This window comes from Meleagris gallopavo, chromosome 1 (assembly GCF_000146605.3).
Source record: "Meleagris gallopavo isolate NT-WF06-2002-E0010 breed Aviagen turkey brand Nicholas breeding stock chromosome 1, Turkey_5.1, whole genome shotgun sequence".
In the NCBI taxonomy this organism is placed as follows: domain Eukaryota; kingdom Metazoa; phylum Chordata; class Aves; order Galliformes; family Phasianidae; genus Meleagris; species Meleagris gallopavo.
In genome coordinates, this window is record NC_015011.2 from 68,694,494 (window position 1) to 68,717,292 (window position 22,799).

The 22,799-nt window shown below is 39.1% G+C and overlaps 1 protein-coding gene across 3 annotated transcripts in view; it reads right to left on the minus strand.

The window, feature by feature from the left end:
- The window catches only part of DUSP16 (dual specificity phosphatase 16), a 56,144-nt gene that overhangs the window by 17,436 nt on the left and 15,909 nt on the right, over window positions 1-22,799 (minus strand). For 2 of the 3 annotated variants that reach the window (XM_003202539.4, XM_010716136.3), the window contains exons 2-4: window positions 22,557-22,634; window positions 15,075-15,673; window positions 13,837-13,975 (exon numbers count right to left, since the gene is read on the minus strand). In XM_003202539.4, coding sequence (XP_003202587.1) covers window positions 13,837-13,975; window positions 15,075-15,305 — 370 coding nt within the window. In that variant the 5' untranslated portion in view covers window positions 15,306-15,673; window positions 22,557-22,634. Of the gene's footprint in view, window positions 1-13,836; window positions 13,976-15,074; window positions 15,674-19,690; window positions 19,738-22,556; window positions 22,635-22,799 lie in introns of all 3 variants that reach the window. The other variant, XM_010716143.3, reaches the window with a different exon arrangement.

Here is a 22,799-nt window from a genome sequence, read left to right on the forward strand (position 1 = left end):
TAATTAGAGAGATCAACTGTTGCCAAGGCAGTAACAAAGGAGATTTAAGAAGAAATAAGAACAAATAAGTACAGAAATTCTTCTTTTCTTCTTGCTCAATATGTTCCTTAGATGAACCTCATGTGTGGAACAAACACCTCAGTGCACAGGCAGCCACCAGCATACCATAAGGCTGCACGTCAGGGAAGGTGTACTGCAAAGATGTTAGACATTGTGTAGAAGGACATGGTTTAGTGACAACTATTGGTGATAGGTAGACAGTTGGACTGGATGACCTTGTAGGTCTTTTCCAACCTTGGTGATTCTGTGATTCTAAAGTCCAAGAGATGACCAACGCTGCTTTTTAGGAGCTGAACTGTGAGCTGTTTTTTCATGTCAGAGAGGAGAGAGCCCCACACTCTACAGAGCAAAGAAAACGACAGGTCTGGGACCTAAGTTAGATAAAAGAAAGCCGAAAAGCACAGGTCCAAGTACAGCAATCTGAAGTTTCAAAGGCCAGTAAGTGAATGCAACAGCTGGGTACCATCTTCCATTCCTGGCTGTAATCCATGAACAGTACTTCTGTGATCTGATGTTACAAACACTAGCCTGTTAAAAAACATACGTATATCCTTTCTCCTCCCTATCATTTTTAATGTTGTGTGTTTATTTCTTGCTGAAGTAGTTTCTGCCAGGTTAATGACTTAAATGGGCTTACAGGGAAGTTTCACAATCCAGTGCAAGGTGGGCAGGAGAAACTCCCAGTTGGGAAATGGATCAGGCAACGTGAGATAAAGGTTGGACTTAGGCATGGGCTGGGTGCACTGGAGGATACCAGCCTAAGGCACCATAAACTGAAGTAAATATGCTAGGGACACTGTAAAAGTTTGGCTCTGACATTTTTAATTCTTGTTAGTAGGCCTCCTCCTTATTTAAAATCTTCCTGTTCAGAAGCATGGACACTGCTTGTTTAATGTATTAATCACATGACAAAAAGTTTCCAAAACTTGGAAATTCTTCTATGTATAGCATAATAATTTCTCCCTGCTGCAGGAAGCAATCCTTGAATTTTTAGCCACAACATGTCTTCTAGATAAATTTTAGGGAAGATACGGTGGCAGAGCCCAGCAACTCCTAGAAGGGAGTTTCCTTTGAAGAAAGGAAAGAAATAAAGCAAGGGAAAAGAAAAAATAAAATCAATCTTTGATTTCATTTGCTCTTTAACTCCTGGGAAAGTTATTCGCTGCTTTCTTGAGCTTTTCCAAAATGAAGTTACTCTTGTTGCTTATAAAGAAGCCGCACAAGTAAGAGATTGTACATTTATACTTTCTTGGTAAAGACAACATGGGCAAAGACATGATTTTTGCTTGTGTATGGGAACTGTTGAGTCATGGCCTGAACCACTCATTGAGCACTTGGGGAAAGGACCGGCTCAGCCCTGGGAGTACAGGTGAAGGCAATTCACCTATGTGAGCAGAAGGGATCTTTGACCTCATTAGACCCCATATAAGGGCTGACTGCTACTAGGAAAGAATCTCTGGTTGAAGATCCCTTCCTTGTGGAGTTTTCCTTGTGAGCCTAGCTCTTTGGAGATGGGTGAGCATTCTTTCCCTGTTTGTCCCTTTTTGCCATTTCACTCTTGTATCACCTTTTCACTGCACTAATCTTTCCAACTGTAACAGCTTGTTTTAAGAATTTTCCCAAATATCTACAGGTTAGTCTCACTTCTGCGTGGATACTGAATAAATAAATAAATAATAATAAAAAAAGTTTGGCAATACAGTGATATGTTAAAAACAGAGACTGCAAGCTTGAAGTGATTCAAGATTAGATGCACCAATGCTTCATCAGGGACACTGATCCCTAAAAAGCCATCCTTCTTTCTACACACACTTTCCCAGTAACATGTTACTCTAATGCCTTTACAACATCAACTACAGCCACAGCATTTTCCTATCAGGTACCTGTGACACTGCAACCTGACTATCCTTACTCATGCTCCTAAGTGACCCCTCATTTCCTCCACATATGTTTTAACTTGGTATTGCAGATTAGTTCCCAATCTACGCAGGTTCTCTAGTGCACTGACTTCAGAAAGCAAGCAATTAGTGATTTGTTTCAAACATTAATCCATCTTCCCTGTCATTTTCTGTATTCGTTTCAAAAAAAGTTAGTAGATTTTCAACGACTTTGGTTTATGGCACTCACCATAAGAAAGCCACAATCTAGATCCTTGTGTGCTGAAAAATTGCTTTAAAAATTAAAAAAGAAATTAAAATCCCACAAACCAAATCTATATCATCAAAATACACTCTTGTATGCATCCTAATTAACTACTGATTGCTTCCACTGTAACATATAAGGAATCTGGAATAACAGCATTTACTGAGTTTTCATGTCATAGTGAGACTAACTTACATTTTAAAGAGCTGCTGACATGTCCATTTGCTTGCATCAACTTACAAAATATATATACAGTGTATGTATGTACATATATACATATAATAGACATACACAAATACACAAACAATATAAATCTGTATATATTTATATTTAGGTTGCTCTGCAAGTGATGCCTCCTATTTATTTCCACGGCAACTACAACAGCTGTAAAGAGCACAACAACACTATCTGATAGAGCAGGTCCTCAGCTACAAAACACTATTTATCGACACAGTCAGCACCAATAATTATGCATTTTCACCAGTGATGAACAACAGCCTGCATGCTCTACTTGTAAAAATCTGCACCAGCGGTTGCCACTCCTGAAATGCACCACCCACTGCCTCACTGTCCTCACATGCACAGTTGGATCTCTGTAAACATTCAGCAAGCATTGATGCATGTCAGTGGGTGCCATTTTTTCCACCTGGAGGAATGCAATGACACAATTTTGTTTCATACTTACTTCCATGTCAGACACTATTTTGTCAGACTGCCCCTCTGCTGCCATCTGTCACACAGCAATAAAATGTAGAAGGATACTGACAGGAAGGTTCAACCTCTACTGCCATACCACCAACATCTGCCTCTGATGTCGTGGGGCCAACATATTAAAATAGGAGGCATTTCTTTCAGATCAGCTCTCATATAGTTATGTTTTCTTTTTTTAAAGGCACCCGTATATATGTAGAAAAACACTTCATTAAAAAAAATAAAATAAATAGGAACCCCATTAACCCTAAAAGCAGAAGAAAACACAGAGTCTACATGAGGGAGCCTCTTATGAGAGAAGTACTTTAATCATGCAGACAACCTTTTAGCTTCTGCTATAAATGAAGCACACAGTTAAAATAAAAATAAAAATAAAAAATTAATTAAGCATTTGGAAAACAGATTTATTGTAAAGATGGGAATGTAGAATAGTAGCAATCCAATCCAATCTAATCTTGTCTTAAAAGAAAGACAAGATTGATTTAGCTTCAGATTTCATAAGTTGATTTTTGTGTCAAGGTAAATTTTATCTTCAAGCCTCCTTAACTACCTGATTTGGAATAGGTCTATTGGCAGCTGTTCGTTTAGTAAGAGAAAATGTCTTTTTTTTTTTTTTTTCCCTAGAGCTGCAAATGGTAAATCAATCACAAGAGCATGCTGAAAGTGTGGGGGAAAGAGAAAAAAAAAACACATACGCAGCCATAAGTCATTAACACAGCTACTGGTTTGACAAAGTTTCACTGAAATCTTTCATAAATGTAACTCAGCCCTGGCCCTAGTCTCCTGAACAAGACCTAGTAAATCTCATTCACTTTGCAGTGCCTCAACCAGAACAGTATCCCCACCCTGCTCACAGCAGCTGGCAGGCTCTTCTCTCTGATTTTAACAATCAGCACAATTGCTAAGCATATAAAAGGACTGGAAATAGATGACCAACAAATAACTCTGAAATAGTCTGTCCTAAATAGCTTTTGAAATCACAAGGCTTTTTGCATTCTTGATGGTGAAGATGAGCTGAAACAATTCTACATTCTTATTCAACCACTTCTTGTTTATTTGTGAAGGAGGAGGAAATGGAGCAGCATTATATTATACATATATCTAGAAATTGTGCTTGCTTAAAAAGAAAAAAAATTCTCTTAACAAAAATTCTGAAGTTTTTCACCCTCCTACTTCAGCAAACCCATCTGCTATCAATGAATTAAGTGGAAGATTTTTCCATTAGCACTAATGCAACAGTTCCACTATATCCAGAAAACCCAAGCAAGATTAGCAGCACAGAGCATCCCTTCACTTTTAAAGAGGCACTTGCTTCTGTCGTGACTGCAAATGTGTAAGTCCTCATATTCTCCAGCTGGTAGCAAATAGTGAGTGGAACTCTTAAATCTAGCTTGTGCAATAGGCTCTACCTAAGTCTCAGAGAAACCTTTAGGAATGATGACTTCCATCAGTATAAGAGCAAGTTTAAGTAACAGACAGAAGTGACTTTCAGGCTTTATCATCTGAAATATTTTCCAAGATGAAGCAAGAGACACCAAGGTAGCAGTGATAAATGCACTGTGACATTCAGCTGCTTGTCCTCTCTGAGTCAAAGTAAACTCATTTAGTTTTGCTCTGATTTTAGATAATCCATCAGAAGATTGCAAAGTTCTGTAGCTACCCAAAGCTGTCCCAGCTCTTGCTTGGGTAGCTTGATAAAGCTAACAGAGCAGCAAAGCGATGTCAGTTTTCAATGAGCATTCTGTGGTCACAGCGCATTTAACAGAATGCTGCACCCTACTTATCCTAGTACTGACTTTTTCTGTTCCCCTCTCAAGGATGCGATTCAAGCACAAGATCCTATGATAGCACACTAAAGTGCCAAGAGCTGTTAGTGGTTTTGCAACCTAAACCTTTGTGACAGACAGCCCAGCGCCTCTTTGACGCAAAGCCCACATTTCTTGCTTACAAGATTTCATATCTATTAACAGAAATTTGGCAAGATCTGCCATCCTACTCAATTACATTGTTGCTACGATTCTGCAAATTGCTGACTAGAAACTTCCTCTGATTAAAGGCACTGCAATTTCCTAACCTTATACATGTGTTACAATTTTCATCATCAAGGTATGATCGTTAAAGGAATCCCACTATCAGAAGCTTTGGCTCCCTTCTCAGATAGGTCAGGAAACAAAACAGGAACAAGGCCAGAAGAGATGAAAAGATTTTAGCAGACTTCAACAATGTAGGTTATTCTTTCTTATATATTCATTGCATAAATCCTTGTATAAATAAATCTCCTAACTAGCATCACCAGCAGAAGGAGAAGCAGGGGAAAAGACAACAGGATCAGGTGGCAGCACGTGATGGCCAAAGAACTTTTGTTGATTTGGGAACAACTGCCTTCCATTAAGGGAATGGAACCCATCCAGATACTCATAACTGTTTAGTTTAACTACCATTAGAGAAGAACTCTAAATGAATAAAGAGAAATAATCACAAGCATTTATACCAGTTCATCTGTTTTATTTTACATGGAAACAGATGATGAGCACTACTCCACAAAGCTGCCAATTGCCACACTGCAGTTGCAAAGACAGTAAATATGATTACCAATAGAGATGGTTTGCAAGTGAAAGGCTAGTTAACCCTCCACTCCCTTTTTTTTTCTTCTTCTTTTAAACACTTTTAATACAGAGTTGTGATTTGCAAATATTATTTCATGGTTTTATCCAGTACACAATAAAACTATTCAAGACAAATGAAAATATGATGGGACATGACACATGGGGGGAAAGGGAAGATGGCCAAGTGTCAAGTCCTGCATTTTGGTCACAACAACCTCAGGCAACCCTACAGGCTTGGGGAGGAGTAGCTGGAAAGCTGCCTGATGGAAAGCAACCTTGGTGCTAATGGACAGTTAGCTGAATATGAGCCAGCATTGTGCCCAGATAGCCAAGGAGGCCAATGGCATCCTGGCTTGTATCAGAAATGGTGTGGTGAGCAGGACTAGAGAAGTCATCCTGCCCCTGTACTCGGCGCTGGTGAGGCCTCACCTTGAGTACTGTGTTCAGTTTTGGGCACCTCAATACAGAAAGGACATTGAGGTGGTAGAGAAGGGCACCTTACAAAGAAGGGCAACAAAGCTTGTGAAGGGCTTGGAGAATATGCCCTACGAGGGGAGACTGAAGGAACTGGGGCTGTTTAGTCTGGGGAGGCTGAGGGGAGACATTATTGCTCTCTTCCAATATCTGAAAAGTGCTTACAGTGAGAGCGGGGTTGGTCTCTTTTCACTGGTGACAGGACAAGGGGAAATAGCCTGAAGTTGCACCAGAGGAGGTTTAGGTTGGATATCAGGAAAAACTTATTTACAGAAAAGGTTGTTAAGCACTGCAATAGGCTCCCCAGGGAGGTGGTTGAGTCACCATCCCTGGACGTGTTTAAAAACCATTTGAATGTGGTGTTCAGGGACATGATCTATTGGAGGGTTGTTAGAGTTAGGGTAGTATGGTTTGGTTGTGGTTGGACTTGATGATCTTGAAGGTCTTTTCCAACCTGAGCAATTCTATTATTCTTTGATTGTATATACTAAAATTCAGTTTTTGAAATTCAAGCATTTTCATAATTCCCATCAACACACATCCCATCCTCACACTAACACAAGTTGGCTTTATGACACTGTGGCTGGTCCAATGCAATTTTATTTGCCATTGTGCAGATGAGCCACTGCCTCTACCCTGAACAACATCTCCCCTCATCCATCAGCCCACTGCCCCCTTTACTATACTAAATACTTTATTTTCCACAGGTTGCTGGAAAGAGAGAATGCACACTGTCCTCCCACTAGCTTTCAAAGATCACCTCAAGCTGGTGCTTACACAGCACACTACAGTAATCAGGCTGTTGGACCCGTGTAATTAGCAGCAAATGCTTCTGCCAAATATTCCTGTTACAGTAACATTTATCTCCTCCATTCACGCATATTCTTTCCTTTGCATAACTGTGGAATATTTCACAGATGTTCTCTCACACGTTCATCCTATGCCTCAACCTACACATTATTTCTATGATACAGAAAAATCAATCAGAAGATAATCCTACTATCCTGCCTTCAAAATTACTATTTCAACCACTAGTCACGTCACATTCCTTACCATTCTCAAAATGCTTTCAGAGGTCTTCCCCTGCAGTTTTAATCACCTAAAAATAGTTTCTCTGAGTAATCAGGTAAGTGCACACTGACAAAGCACAGCCAGAATAGAGACCTGACCATAAAGCAGAGATAAGGCAGATTAAGTCTGGATGTTACAGTACAACAGCTGATCTGCCCACAACTCAGCAGTGAAAGGGAAGCATGAAAAGAGGAGACGTTCCTGTTAGCTGTCACTGGGTTTTTGAGTGTTTGTCAGCCAAAGCTTGACAGAGTCCACACCACTGCCTCTCACACCCACAGCCTATGAGGTTCAGGGGAGAAGAGATTCAGCTCAAGGAGCAGCTGATAACTTAAATAAGACTCCTGGCCACCTTCTCAAACTAATGAAGACTGACTAGCGATCAGAAAGACAAGCAGGGTTCCACTTTCCACTGATTGAACAGGTTTTCCAATCAAGCAACTGAGGAGACTGCAGAGCTGTTCTGTGGTGGATCCCCATCTGGCTATCACAGTTGGAGCTCCAAGACTCCTCTTGTGTCATTGGAACTCACATGGTACAGCTGCTTTGTCCTGGTGGAAATTCAGTGCAGCTTGACCTGAAGTTACTTTTTAGGGGAAGACACTAATTTGAGGCTGTCCACTGCAGCCTTGCTCATTTCCATAGGGCTTACAAGAACTTCCATTATTTTTCCCATTTAATTACTCCTTTTGACAAGTTTTATTGAAGCTAACCAACAAGCTTAAAACATCTTTGGTTGGTGACAGGAGACAGACAGACAGACATGGCAGCGCCTGTGCGCTTGGTATGAGTAAAACTTTGCACCAAGAAGAGCCTACAAAATGTTCTATATAACATGCCTGTAGGTCCAGATGTCCCTGTGGCACAGACAGATCTCGTCTCTTGCTCCTGATGTAGAGATGAAAAAACACGTCTGTTTTTACAGGTCACAGAGTCTGCAGGAAAAGCCTAAGGATACTGCACACTGGTAACAGAGAAAATGTTGACATTACTCTTAAATGTCATCCAAATTAGGCACTTCTTTTTCATTCCCTTTTGGGTTCTGACAGTTCAAAATACACCAAAGAGAGACACTGGATTTCTTCAGTGAACTCTTAAGAGCAGACTAGAAGCCACCTCCCTTCTGTTCCCACAAGATCTGTCTGCCAGTTCATCAGTGTTAACACTGTCAAACTGTTATTTTGAAGTAGTAAAGTAGCAGGGAATGGAAGAGGTCTAAAACCCAAGTGATGAGTTAAAAACCAAAGATAACATGCATGAACTAGGAGAGAGTTACAAAAAAGAGATTTTAAAGCCTTGGCAGAAGTTTCCACTGCCTTCTTTTAATCCAGAATCTACTTCTTCATTACAGGCAGTAATCAAAAATTTTATACAGTGATATACTAATAAATAAATTAGTAATATCACAAAATTTGCAACTACCACTACAACATAATATTTAGATCAACTTTAAGTAAGCCTTTCCAAACCTCTGCATACAAAGGTATGCAATGAAGTACATTCATGTTCAGTTGCCTTCTTCCCGACTCCTACCCCCATAGCAATTTGGAAGTTGATTCTGTTCACACTGATCAGTGCCAGGAACATAACATGTATAATGTTACTGAAAATGATGCAGAAATCAAATGTAAACAGAACTGTAGCAAAAATAGAAAATGTATAAAACACTCATGTAAGAGCCTGCAATCTGATTAATGTCGTACCTTAACACATTCACAGTCACATTCCCATTGCACATTAAAATATTTACCTACAAGCCACACTACAGATTTTTCCCCTGCCATAATGAGTAGAAGATGTAAGGTCTCTGACTCAGAGTTTTAGGAATCTCCAATGTTTCCATGCTGTTTAGACAAGCTGCAGAGCTCTGCAGACCATCGCAATTCCTGCATTCCAGCTCAGCTGGCAGGGCTGCTTGCCGTTTTCCATTACACAGGCTGGGGCTGCAGAGCCCTACCAGCAGCACAGCAATCCCAATGGATAGTACTCCTTCATGCTTCCCATCCAGTTCCCTCTCATCAGTCGCCTGCACTTTGTTCAGTAGACTCAAGTTTCACCTTCAGAAAACTTATTATTACGGCAGTGTTTAGAAAGTGGCTCTGTTGTGCTAAGTATTTTACAAGCACAGTAGTGAAGGGAGTTCTTTGCCCCAGGGGTTTCTGCCTTTGGTAAGAGAAGGTTAATAGGCAGGTTAAGCAAACAAGGCTAGGGGTACGAGAACAGAGTCAGCTCCATCCTCCTACCCAGGTGGCATGTAGCAGCAGGAGAGTCACACTAACAGCAAAGCATGGGGAACAGACTGGACACTCACAGTTGACCCTTCTGCATTTGAAAAAAAAAATCCCAGTCATGATTGCAGTCAATTAAGTTTCACAAACATCCAGAGATATCCCAAACAAAAGCCAAGTTAACAAGTTATTCTTGGATTTGAGAAATGTTATGAGAGCTTCATGCTAGTCAAACTTTGCTCTCTCATAAGATAGCAAAAAAATACACATATGAAAGTAATAGACCCTACTCCCATTTTTCAAGTGCTTAAAACAATCATGGCACTAAGTGAACACTCAAAGCTTCATTTTAAGTACACAAGGGTTGGGAGAATATTAGCAGAGGAGCAGCTGTAGCCAAGGGTACTAATTTTTCTATGTTCATAGAGGGAATACTGCATCAGCTCTCAAGACTTCTGCCTTTTTCATTAGACTTGCTTCTAATGGCATCAACAGAGTACAAGGAAAGCTGATGTCCCTTCTTCCTTTGAAGGTCAGCGGGATATTTAACTGCTTGTGCTCCCTATTATTATTCCAAAGTGCAGGTAACTTGAATATGTTAATGACCACCATTTGGGGATGTGTTCTTCTCTTCCAGGAAAGTTCCAAAGACTTCCTCACAACTTGAGCCACAACCAAAGATTATTCAAACTCCAATTCCAAATGTTAATAAATGCCAGGTGTTAGAAATGTACCAGTTGTAGAAACTGAACTAACGTCATCTTTTAGTTCACACAAGGTACCCCCTACCTGGCATGTGGGGTTGCAGAAGTAGGGAGAAAAGCTCAGCTTTTCAACCCTGTTTGCTTTGAGAGATGGAAATGACTAACCCTACCTATAAAAGAATATCTTTAAGATTTCCTCCTCCACTGCCACAAGACATAGTTTTTCTAGTGAGAAAGCAGGGAGAGAGCACTGTGCTGTCTTTTCCATTTAGCTTTGCTTTAGCTAAGTCGAGAAAATACTATGGTAAACATACCCTGGAGATACTGACATTACTGCATTAGGACTCCTTCACATCAACTTATGATTTCAAATATTTTTAAGAAAAATGCCAGCATAAACAGAACTGTAAAAGAGCTCTTTCACTTGTTTCCTTCTCTGCATCCTCCATGCAAGTCTACCACTTTGTACACACGCTGTTAGTAAGGGACAGATCATAGGGAAACAGTGATTTGGGGTTTCAACTAAAACACTGCTTGCAACAGTCCCTGGCTAATCTCTTGCTATTTTGTTTTCAGGACCTTTGTCCAGTCTCACTGAACTCATTCTATTTGCTTTTTCTTTTTATACTCATGCATTTATAACTTCATTGACCACTGTATGCCATCAGCATTCATTGCTGAGTGCAAAATTAATAATTAATGCCTTCCTGCTTATCACAGCAGCTTTGCGCTCTGTAAAAACTTATCAGAGAAGTCTTATGAAAGCAAAATCCATTAAATCATTTAATTGCTCACCGTTTTCAAAAGCAGAACTGTAGCAGAGATTAGTAGACAATTCACCTCTTGAATTTCTATTGCCAGTCAATGCAACTCTTTTATGGGGTGATGGCACCCACATCCAACAGAGGTTTCAGAATGGTGGTGTACACCTTCCTGACTCAGTGATCTGTGAGTCACATATGGCCTTCACACTGCTCACCATGAAAACCTGCTATTCTTTGCTATTGATTTTTTCAACTACAAAAATAACTTGTGTATTAAGTAGTAAAATCTGCAGAAGTCCATGGACTCCTTTTCGAGACATCTGACGTGGATATGAGACCAGTTGTCCTTTCCCAAGCAGTCTTTGATTTATCCACTGCAGCATGGAAGGTTCATCTCTGATCACAAATTAAGCTTTCTACAGACAGCATTTAAGTATATGCAATCCTGATTTACATCTGCAGATCAGGTGTATACTATTTAATAAGGCATGAAACCAGTGAAATGCAATCGCATACATACCTATATCACAAGTAGATCTAGAAGCTCACACAAGGCTTCTAAGTCTATTTAACTCCCCTTTTCACAGACGCTTTATAATCTTATTTATATAAATTTTCTGTACAGGCTATTGTCAGTGGTACTGAATACTCAGGTACAGCAAGCCTAAGTGGCAAATCAGTGACTAACAAAAAAATGAAAATACAGTTTTCATAGTTTGCTGGCAAAATATGCTGTTCTTGCAGTAGTAAATTCTTACATAGTTCAGTGAAACTCTTTCAGTGCTACTAAATTACCTGTAATGGTTATCTAGTTCCTCCTAGACATTTACCATTGTTCCACATCCACCGGGGTACATTAATCCTTGCTTTAAGTTTTAGTTCAGAGCCAGCAGAGTGTTTCTGTATTAGGCTATCATAATATTTAATCTTAGGTTGGAAATTTAGAAAGGTAAGAATTTCTGCTTTGTTGCTATTTTGTTTGTTTGTCTTTTTTTGGGGGGGATAGTGGGAAGGGATGAGGTAAGAAAGTCAGAAATCCTATTTAGAGTAAATTTTCTACACACACACACCCTTAAATTTCTCCACTTCACTCTCACCACAGGCAACATTTGAAAGGTATCTGTCATTAAGATATTTGTACTTGCACAAGTAGGAACAAACAAGGATAAGAGAAGGGAAGAGCAAACGTTTTAGGAAAGCAGAATGTGAATGTTTTCCACTGGCTGAGTAGAATAGGATTTAAGGAAGACTTTTGCTGTTTCCCACCTTAATAATGCTAATTCATCAAGAGAGTCAGTAATCCCTCTCAGCTGTTTCTGCAGAGCAAGCAGAAACATCACAAAAATACTGTAACTAGGAACAGGACTTCATAAAACTAAATCCAGTTCTTAAATATTGTTATTGTCACATCTCCATCTTTAGGACTTATTTAATCCAGCAGAGTAAATGCAGTGATGGCATTAGGTTAAGCCTCCAGCATCCACATTTCAATATTTTGTGTACAGTTAAAAATTAAGAATTAAAACAAATATTTAAATTCCTGAGAACGTTCCTCACCAGATTATAAATATTTTTATGAGGTTAGATCAAAAGCTTAAACTAATCGGTAGGGGTTCCCCTGAGGCATTTATATCAGTTACTTCGATGGAAAACTACCTTCAGGGTTGAACATACCTTTACGCAAAACCTAAATAAATAATAATAATTAAAAAAAACTTACTGCATGTCCAGTAATGGGGGGAGGAGGCAGGAAGAACACACAGAGGAATTTCAGGAATTTATTAATTGCTGCTTATTCAACAACAAAAAATATTTTCCTACTACTTAATATTTACTTATGGTCACTGTTTTAAATAAACCTAATCAAATGGCTTAGGGAAAACTGAAGTACAAAGGTTTTTTTCTTTTTACACAGTGCATTGACTCCTATTCTCATTGTAAGCAATAAATGCTTATGAGCAGTGGTCATCAGGTCACTGAAACTACACGTTTTATTTAGTTTTCTATCCACATACCAAGAAACTCCAAGGACCATTGTACAATCTAGAATCTAGCACTTCCTCTTTCACCCCATACGCCAAAAGGTCTCTTTTGTTTAAGTAGCTAGTTTTTTAATTGATATTTAAAAAAAAAAGATACTGAAAGCTACTTTATTATCCAAAGATAAAACCAGAACAAAATCATTGTAAGAGAAGAAAAACTATTGTCACTTCACCCTGCTGTGATATGTTAGTTACTTTACTACAGACCCATCTAACTGGCTTTATTTCCTGGAAAAAGCATTCAGCTGTAATAAATCAGTAGTAAACACTTTCTTTACATTTTTCTTCTTGTTTTTTTTGTTTTTCCTCCTCTCCTCTATCATCAGCTCTTTAGAGCTTTAGTGATCTGCTGTTTCTGCGTTTATAAACGCCCACTTCACTATCTACTTAACCAAAAAGGAAACTCAGATCTAATCTTTGTTAAGAGACATGTATTTGAAATGTCCAAATAAAAATAAGGAGGCCTTTAACATATTACTCTTCCCTCCCTCTAGCACCCAAACAAACATTTACCAGCTGCACATGGATAAAGTCACCTCTGCTAGCTAATGAACACTATGATCTCACAATGAGTTTAAGTTGCATTTTCAGTTTAACTGAATCACATAATTACCATGCACTAGATATAAGAAAAAAGAGGTTGCTATTCATTATGAGATGCACAACTGGTGCTTGCCTAGACTATGCACTGGGGAGCTGCAACACACTCTTTTTCTGGTACCATCTCTTTCTACAGAAGCCACTGTGTGAGGATGGAGACACCTTGACTGTCTTCTTCATAGGATACAGCAGGGGATGACCAAACTGTTTCATGACACTAATCTACAGACGTAGAGGAGAAGAAAGGGAAGTTTTAGGACACTCTCATCTGCTTTAGGGTGTAATTCTTATTGATTAGAGCTGATTTTTTTTTCCACCATGAAAATTAAGCTGTGGATAGTCCATAAAATTGTGTACTTAACAGCTATACCAATACATTTTTTTTTTATTTTTCCCTCCTTACTCAAGAGCTTTTTTTCTCATGGTAATCATACCTGAAAGCAGATATACAGAGATGAAGTTCTTCTCCAGTTTGCCCAGGAGCACAGTAAGAAAGCAGTCAGGTGAGAGAGAGGTCACATCTTTAGAGCTTTGGTCATATACTACCACTTCCTGCTTGCAATCAATTTCAATCTGAAAAATAAGTAATTGAGGGTAAGACAGGGAAGAAGAAGAAGATTAAAAAACCACCACATTATCATCTGCATGAAGTCAGGCTAAGGCTTCCTATATGTTTGCTATGCAGCACTTCAGATACACAGGTTACATACATGGCTGTATGCGTAACAATTTGTATTATTAGCTAGTTATTTTTTATTCCTGATCAAGTGCACTTCCTTTGAGAGTTTTTATATTGATTATTTGCTCCAAGTTGAAGCATACACTGCAGATTTCAACCACTGGATAACTTTATGTCACCTGTTAATGCTTTACCTTGAGCAGGGTTTATTTTTTTCAAACAACAACAAATGAGTTTCTTTAAAAGAAGATCCAATCTCATTTTCTACTTCAGTATTTTTCATTTATAAATACAAGAGACCTTAAACTGCCTAAAGCCACACACATTTCAGCCATCAATAAGAGTATATGTATAAAACACACAAACTAAGAAAAAGGCTTCAACTTTTAATATGTGAAAGCAAGAACATAGTACACAGATTATTTCTGTCATCCAAAATATTTGAAACAAGTACCAATGGATTAAAGATATATATAAAAAAAAACCACATTAGATAGTTATTATGTTTAAACAGCTTAGTTATTTTCTTTTTGCTCATAACTCTATTTAAAAACCCATCAAACTATTCACATTGAAAGCACTTTAAACAGGAAGCAAGAGCCAGGATTGACAGAGCTACAGTTTCTTTCTGAACTGTATGGCCTCTTGCTAGCAATCCTCATCACCACAGGCCTTAAAGAATCCTTCAAGGTTTAGAATGTGAATGTTTACTGCATTCACTGCATACACTTAAGGGACTGTGATCTACATGATTTATAAGAACACTCGTTAATTTTAAGATCCCTACACGTTAATCTGTCATTTAGACACTGCTACTAAGTATACCGACGATAAACTTCGTGTTAACTGACAGTATGTCAAATCCAGTAAAGTCTTTGCAAAACTCAACCTCTCCCATGTTTTCTTTTTTTTCCTCAAACTAAAATGCCTGAAATAAGTTGCTCTCTGGGCACGTTTTTAAACAAATAGAAATAACAGGAAAATACCCCCTACCTTGTGTTTTGCTGAATGCTGAATGAGCTCCGTAATCAAAACTTTGTCCTGCTGCAGCCTCCGCTTCATAAGCTTTGAGCAGTTGATATTGATGGCATCCAAGATGTGGGACGTATTGTATTCCACAAATGGGCGGCTGTCAATCAGCAGCAATTTTTCAGTGCCACTCTCCAGCAAAGCCACCAACTTCTCGGCGACAATGAGTTGAGTGCTGATCATCTCATCGGCCATGACAACAATGAGGCCTCTTTCACCACCTCCCTCTCTAATTTGCTGCAATGATGTAATGGCTGTGTACTCAAAGGCTTAGCCACAGCATTGTACTAGAAGTGTATGAGGTCATGCTGGTAGTGACTGGCAAAAGAAAAGTTAAACCCATTTTCAGAAAGAGCTCTTCAGCTGAATGTCTCCTCCTGCTTCCAGTTGATGTGCCGTTACAAAGGGCTCATTCCACAGAGCAACCCTTCACATCTGATTCATCAGGAGATGACTGGAGTAGCCATTGCACAATTCACACAAAAGATGCTTTCTGGCTGCCGCTGCATTACATCATTCTTTACCTTTGCTCCCAACCATCATCTTTACACTGGACTGAGAGCCTGCAAGAAGGGAAAGATAAAAAAAATACAAACCAGATGATTCTATGAAGCATGCAGAACAAAATGTGCACCGTTGAGGCTAACTGCACAGCAGTCTGTACCACATAATAAATACATTCCTGAAAAGTTCCCCTCTGCTGAATATTCCAAACATCTGAGAGTGAGAATTTACAACTACAGTGTTTGAATCTATTCCAACAATCTTGCATTCACAATTTTATTATATTTCAGGCAACATACCCTGCCTTAATTGCAGACTTTTGTTGCCATTACCTCTACCTCTTCACGAGACTTGTTAGAATGTAATTAAGAGACACTGCCCTAAATCCCTTATTCCTTTCAAGAGCAGAATGAATTAGATGCATTTCAGCACTTCACCATTTAAGTAAGAAGTTGTAAAAACTTACGATACATTTTTAAAATGTAATGCCTTGGTAAGCATTTTGCAAACCAGCACTACGAATATAGGAGCTGAAATTGTACAAAGGAAAGGGCAACAAGCTTACATCTGTGCTTCTCTTCTGAGAATATGGTTGAAGAGAAACCAGAAAAATAAGATGGTACATCAGGACACATATTTTATTTGAATTAATCACCAAACTTGAAACAGAGGCCTTTTAAACACAGTGCTGCAAGGTATGGTACTGAGCACAGCCTCTGAGCCTTCTGGAGCTCATGGGATCATTACATGAAGTGCGTTTTTCACACATGCTAGTAATAACTGAAGCAAACTATAGTTTTGTGAAATTAGACCCTGACCACTTCAACCTAAATGGCATCAGCAGTACAGCAGTAAGTAGACTACCTGAGACATTTCATCATCTAATAATAGTACTGACTTCAGTTGTACAATCTCTCAAGGCAGAACGCATCTCTGCAGGAATACACCTGAGGAACAGTCATCACAGTGGCTTGCCTTCCAGTTCAGTGCATTTTGTGCTGAAACTATATAACCTATAGAAAGCAGAAGTCACTTGGCTTTCCTCCCAGTCAGCAGCACTTGATTTCTCAGTGCAATTGTGCACATTTACATACAGCCATCTATATAAGGCTACAAACTGCAGCTCCAGAGCACAAGCCCCATATTCAGCTACTTCAGCTCCTGCAAAAGGAGACAGCCAAGTGCGCTGGCTTTTTCAGCTGAGGTGGTGGTGCTCACATGTTGGAGCCTTTACACCAAAGCATTAGCCTGGTAAGAGCTCCTCACCTCATTAGTATGGCAGCTCGGTTTGGAACGAACAATCTGGGCTCAAGTCAGAGCTGGCTAAAGCCAAGAAGCTACATTTCCCAAGTTTGTGAGTTTCACACCATAACATTCCCTGCCTGGGAAGTGATTTTAAGTCAGCAAAACTATGCAACACCTCTCATACAAGAAAGTAGACAGTCTAGCAACTCCTATGTCAAGGGTGGCCCATGCTATCTAGCTTGAGACCCAAGCAGTCTTTCTACCTTTGCCTTCTGCTGGCTGGAACAAAGTAAAGTGACTCAACAAAGTTGAGTCACAAAGATAAAAATCTGATTCACTGACACTCTTTCTTCAGGCAGTGACACGTTTGCAAACAGGAGCATATCAGGAAGAGACATTTTCCTGGATTCCTAATGTACACAGAAGTACATATAAAGATTTTTTAAAACAGATTTTAAACATGCAGAATTTTCCATTCTCACTTTAACAGGCTCAGTTAAAAATTTTTGCACTTTATTTGTAGAGTTGACTTATTGTTTCACTTCAAAATGATTTCATTCATTTTAATTTTTACTAAAAGTCCTGTTATGGCAAAAGACAATTGTGTTTAGCAGTTAGAAATTTGAGATCAGCAGATATTTTATTTATCAGAGATAATATATAAACCTACATGTATGAATTCTCAAACGAATTAAATTGATAACAAGCAGCATACTTCACTTTCACAATAAATAAATAAATTTTAAACAGAAAAATTATAACAAACTTAATTCCACGTTTCAACAAGCACAGATTTATGTACCCACATAAGAAAAACATGAGGTTTCACATAAACAACCATGAGGTTGACAGAACGTGATAATCTAAATGACCTGACTACTACTATTATAGTACCACTAATGATTTTAAGCTTATTCCAATAATTGGCAGCATATAGCAAGGAAACGTATATTGCCTTCACCTACAAAATATATTGGAAAATTTACTGTCCCAAGCCTTAATTAAGCCTATTAAAACTCCCTATCTTTACAACTTGATTGGAAAGTGTGCTCCTCCTCAAAGAGCAGTCATTATTTACTAGCCTCGGGCTCTTTGTAGACAGGCTGAAAGGTATCAAGAGACCGCACTATTATGCAGAGGGGAAAAGGATGAAGCTCCATAGTTGTATTTTTTATTTTAAGGAAAGAAAGAAAAAACATTCTGCATTTTTTTTTTTGTTTCTCCTTAACATGTCCTGTCATGAGTTGTGAATCTCTCTCTTTTTCATTCTTTCTTTTTTTTTTTTTTTTTCCTGGGGGGTATGTTTATTGCATCAGAAGCTGCCAGATAGTAAACCCACTGAAATTAATGAAAACTTTTCCACTGGCTACAGTGGGAATTGGCTCTAACTCTTCTTTGAGCTAGACAGTTTGTTCATGAACTAGACAGTTTGTTTTGATGGGTAAAATGCTGACTTAAAGTAACAAAAGGAAAATAAAGTAGCTGAGGCTCTAGAAACCACAGAATATCAAAATGGAGGCTATTAGAAATATGTAATCTGTAATTTGCAACTTTCAGCTTGGGTATACTCTTTATCTCCTAAGCACTTCTTGCTTGCTGTCACATCCTTCCCTCTCGGATGATAATTTCAGTTTATTTCAGAAATCCCTTAAAAGAACTTAAGTCCAAATGGAGGCCAGTGATGAGCGGTGCCCCCAGGGGCATGCCCTGAGATGGGTGCTCTTCAATATCTCTGTCACAAACAGTGATTGAGTACGCCCTCAGCTGCACCCTCAGATTTGCTGATGACATTAAGCTGAGTGGCGCAACCGATACAACAGAAGAAAGGGAAGCCATACGGAGATACATGGACAGGCTGGAGAAGTGAGCCCACGTGAACCTAATGGGGTTCAACAAGGCCAAGGGAAAGGTACAGCACTTGAGTTAGGACAGTCCCATGTAAGTATACACATTGGTAGAACAACTCATTAAGAGCAGCCCTGCCAAGAAGGACTTGTGTTTTCTGATGGATGAAAAGTCTGATGCAAGCCAACAGGGTACATTCTAAGCTTGGAAGGCAAACTGGATCCTGGGCTTCATCAGAAGACAGGTGGCCAGAAGGGTGAGGGAGGTGACTGTACACCTCTGTTCTGCCCTCATAAGGCCCTGACTGCATTACTGCACCCAAGCTTAGAGCTCCCAGAACTAGAATTATGTAAAGCTGCTGGAGCGTGTCCAGAGTAGGGCGACAAAGATATCAGAGGACTGGAGCACCTCTCCTACAAAGAAAAGTTGAAGGAGCTGGGCTTGTTCAGCCTGGAAAAGGATCCAGGGAGATCTCACTGTGTCCTTCCAGTACTTAAAGGGAGCTTATAAACAGGAGGGAGACCAACTTTTTACACAGTCTGATAGTAATACACCAAGGGGGAATGTTTTTAAAGTAAAAGAGGGGAGATTTAGGTTAGATGTTAGGAAGAGATTTCACCCAGCAGGGTGATGAGACCCTGGAACGGACTGTCCAGAGAAGCTGTGGATGCCCCATCTCTGGACTTGTTCAAGGCTCGGTTGGATAGGGTCCTGGGCAACCTCATCTAGTGGGTGGCGATCCTGCCCACGGCAGGTGAGTTGGAACTAGATAATTGTTAAGGTCCCTTCTGATCTATGCCATTCTATTACTTTATCATAGTATTGTTACTAGGTAAAAGAACGTGTTTCTTAATGAAAGTAGGCTACCAGTTAAAAGTCCTCTTGAATAACACTATTACTTAACATTTAGCAATGTATTAACACAGTGGAAAGCTTCTCTGCCCATGGCTTGAAATAAACTTAACAGTAATGTCATCTCAAATTACCTTGGTTGATAAAAATGTTGTTCCTCTCCTGCCCAATGGAGCCGATCCTGTCAAAACAGCATTTCAGTTATAGGTTTTTGCTCTCTCAATTTCTGGGACTATCAGACTTTTGGACTCCTACTTGGGACCAATCTAAACAAGAGAAACTGGCAGTCTCCTGTTTTGGGTAAACACTAGAGATCTCCTCCCTTTCCTGGCAAGTGCTTTTATCATCCAGCTGTTAAGAGGTGTTGAAATATCTGTTTCATTTCAATCATTGTTTGTAAAAAGGCCAAACTCAATTTCTCGACTTTTTTCTTTCTGTGCTCTACTTGTGATTGAGACTGCAATGGTACGTATTGACACCACGACTTCATAAGATTATGCAATATAATGCCCTGGCTATTATGTGACTGATCTTAAAACTAGGAAACCATCTTAGTCACAGGATGTTCTACACTGAAATCAGCTTTGAGAAAAAGTGAAACGTAGCCCAGCTATGAGAATACTGAATGAAGTCACCCATATGCACATCGGTGATACTGCAAGGCTTCTTCCTCATTCAGATGGACTGAGGTATACAGCACTGTTTCTTACCTCTTTTAAATAAGAAAATTAAACCTTTAACACACTATAAAGCAAGAGATGGATCCATGCTTGCCCAATATCTTTACAGATATCTCTAGAATATTCTTTCGTATAATCTGATTCGCTTTTGTATTTCTCAAAATGGACACCAACACAAAAAGAAAACCAAAAGCTGAACCAGGACACAGAAGTATGAGTTTCTAAACTGCGCTATACATGCCACGGTGGGCACATCAGCTGTTCCCAAAGGAATACTGGGCTTCAGTTTTACTGAGCAGAGAGGTGCCAGTGGTTCAATAGCTGGTGCCCCTACAAGCAACACCATTTACTGCATGTGATACTGAGCAAATAGGCCCACACAACCTCCTGCATCAGAGAGGGATTCCCAATCTAGCGGTCACAGGGGTTAGGTACCACTCACAAGACATTTTCCTTCCAATATCTTAGCAATGCCTCAGCACTGCCTCAGACTGCCTCACCAGTCTCAGAAAGATGGAAATAAAAGAAAAGATGCTTGTCACTTAAGTTACTAGAGACTGAGTGAGCATCAAGCACAGGGAGAGATCATCCTTGATCTCACTACAGATGATTATCTGTAGTGAGAAACAGAAAGTGTTTATGGAGCATAAGGGAAATAAGATTTCTAGTAAAAGAAAGGGACTTCCCCTGAATTCACCAAACATGCTAATACATTCCAAAGACAACAACTGTGCAATAAAGTGCAAAGTTTGGGGAAAAAAAAATGTAACAGATTACAAGAAACCCATGTCTTGCTTCTCATCATAGAGACCACACAGAAAAGAGATTACAAACACTTGTAATTTAAAAGATGAGCCTATTAATAAAGATGCAAGGGCTCATGTTCATCAGCTGAGGAGACTAAGGATGTCTTTTAGCTGTTCAGCTGACTTAAGCAAATGTCACCACCTTCTACATAGATCATTTTCTCAGATCAGCTGGGAGTGGTAGAACAATGACAGTTTCCTTCCCTCCCCAGCATACTCTACTTTAGTGCAATGGCAGAGTGTACTGAGGACACCTCTCAAACAGCAACATACACACTTTTTTATTTACTTAGAAAATGCCACTGAAGTACCATGTTCAAAAAAGAGAAGCAGTTTTGAGAATATCACCCTGCTTTTCTTTGTTTCTTTGTATGACCAGGGTGCCTTCTCCCTCCTGTCTTTCTTCCAGGGATCTGTTCTATATACACAACCAAAATGTGACAGTAATATTTTTCTTGCAGAAACAGTAGCCATATGCATTTTAGATTACACACTGTACTCTCAAGAATAAGCAAAGTATAATCCACTGGAAAAAGAACATGAAGAAGAATTTTCTGTTCAGTGGTCTATTGTCTTTCATCATACTTAACTGAGTCTGTTTTGATTACTAGTTCTAAAGAAAAGTCACTCAATTTAATTGTGCTCACCCGAGAGAACTGAGACATCGAGAGATGGAGAAAGAAAGGAAATCAGTTTCCCAAGAGTAAGGTACATAAATACACCTCCAGTTTAGATTAAGTTCTTTGTTTCTACATCTATTGCTCCACGACATTTTCAGTGATGGAACTTTCAGAGAGCTAGGCTAAGCACTAAATAGAATTTCCATGTAGAAACCAGTGAGTTATTGCTTTTTATACAAATAATAGTGATAGAAATAAGATAATCTGTTCTCCTGAAAAGAAAAAAAGGAAAAAAGAAAAAAAACCCCACATTTTGTGACCTACTCAACATATTTCACAAATACATGCAATGCTCTTGCACAAATTATTCATACATCATCACCAACTCAAAACAATGAGCCAGATTATCATCATTTGCACTTGCCAAGAAGCCAACCAGTCTGACACTCACTGTGGAATCATAAACATTTATTTCATGTTATAGCAGGGAAACCTGGCTGACAGAATATGTGCTCATGAGAAATGTCAGAACATGCTGTTGATACATTACATCACTCGGTTCAACAGCCCAAACACTGTATGTAGGGACTCTTCTCCACCCATACAAGCACAAAGCTCTATTTCAAAATACTTTTTCCACTGTAAATTGACATCATTTACATTTAGCTCTCTGACGTCTAATTAGTTTAGCTAATTCACTTCAAAGAGGTGTTATAATACGTAACGTTTTTTGTTTCCTATCACCTGGGACACTAGACAACCAAGAAAACTTTCAATTGATTTTATAAGATTATTCTCCCATATGGCATCTAAGTCAGATCAGCCAAAAATTCTGGAATGCTTTTACTGCATTCTGTAATTCATTACTGTCTCATGTCAAAAGCAATTACTCACCTACACTTGAGTCAAATTCTGAATGGGCCGAAGAGAACAAATTATGGTCTGCATACAAAGGCCAGCAGAAGGAAACACCTAAAACAGGAAGAAAAAGATCCTTATTATAAGTCAAAACAATGGAAATCATACTTCGTGTAGTCATTTGCTGTAGAAATCCCCGATCTTAAAAACCTAGGTGAGATCTCTAATTGCTAGCACTAATTTAAAAGGGAAACATTTGAAATAAAAAATTTTGTTCTA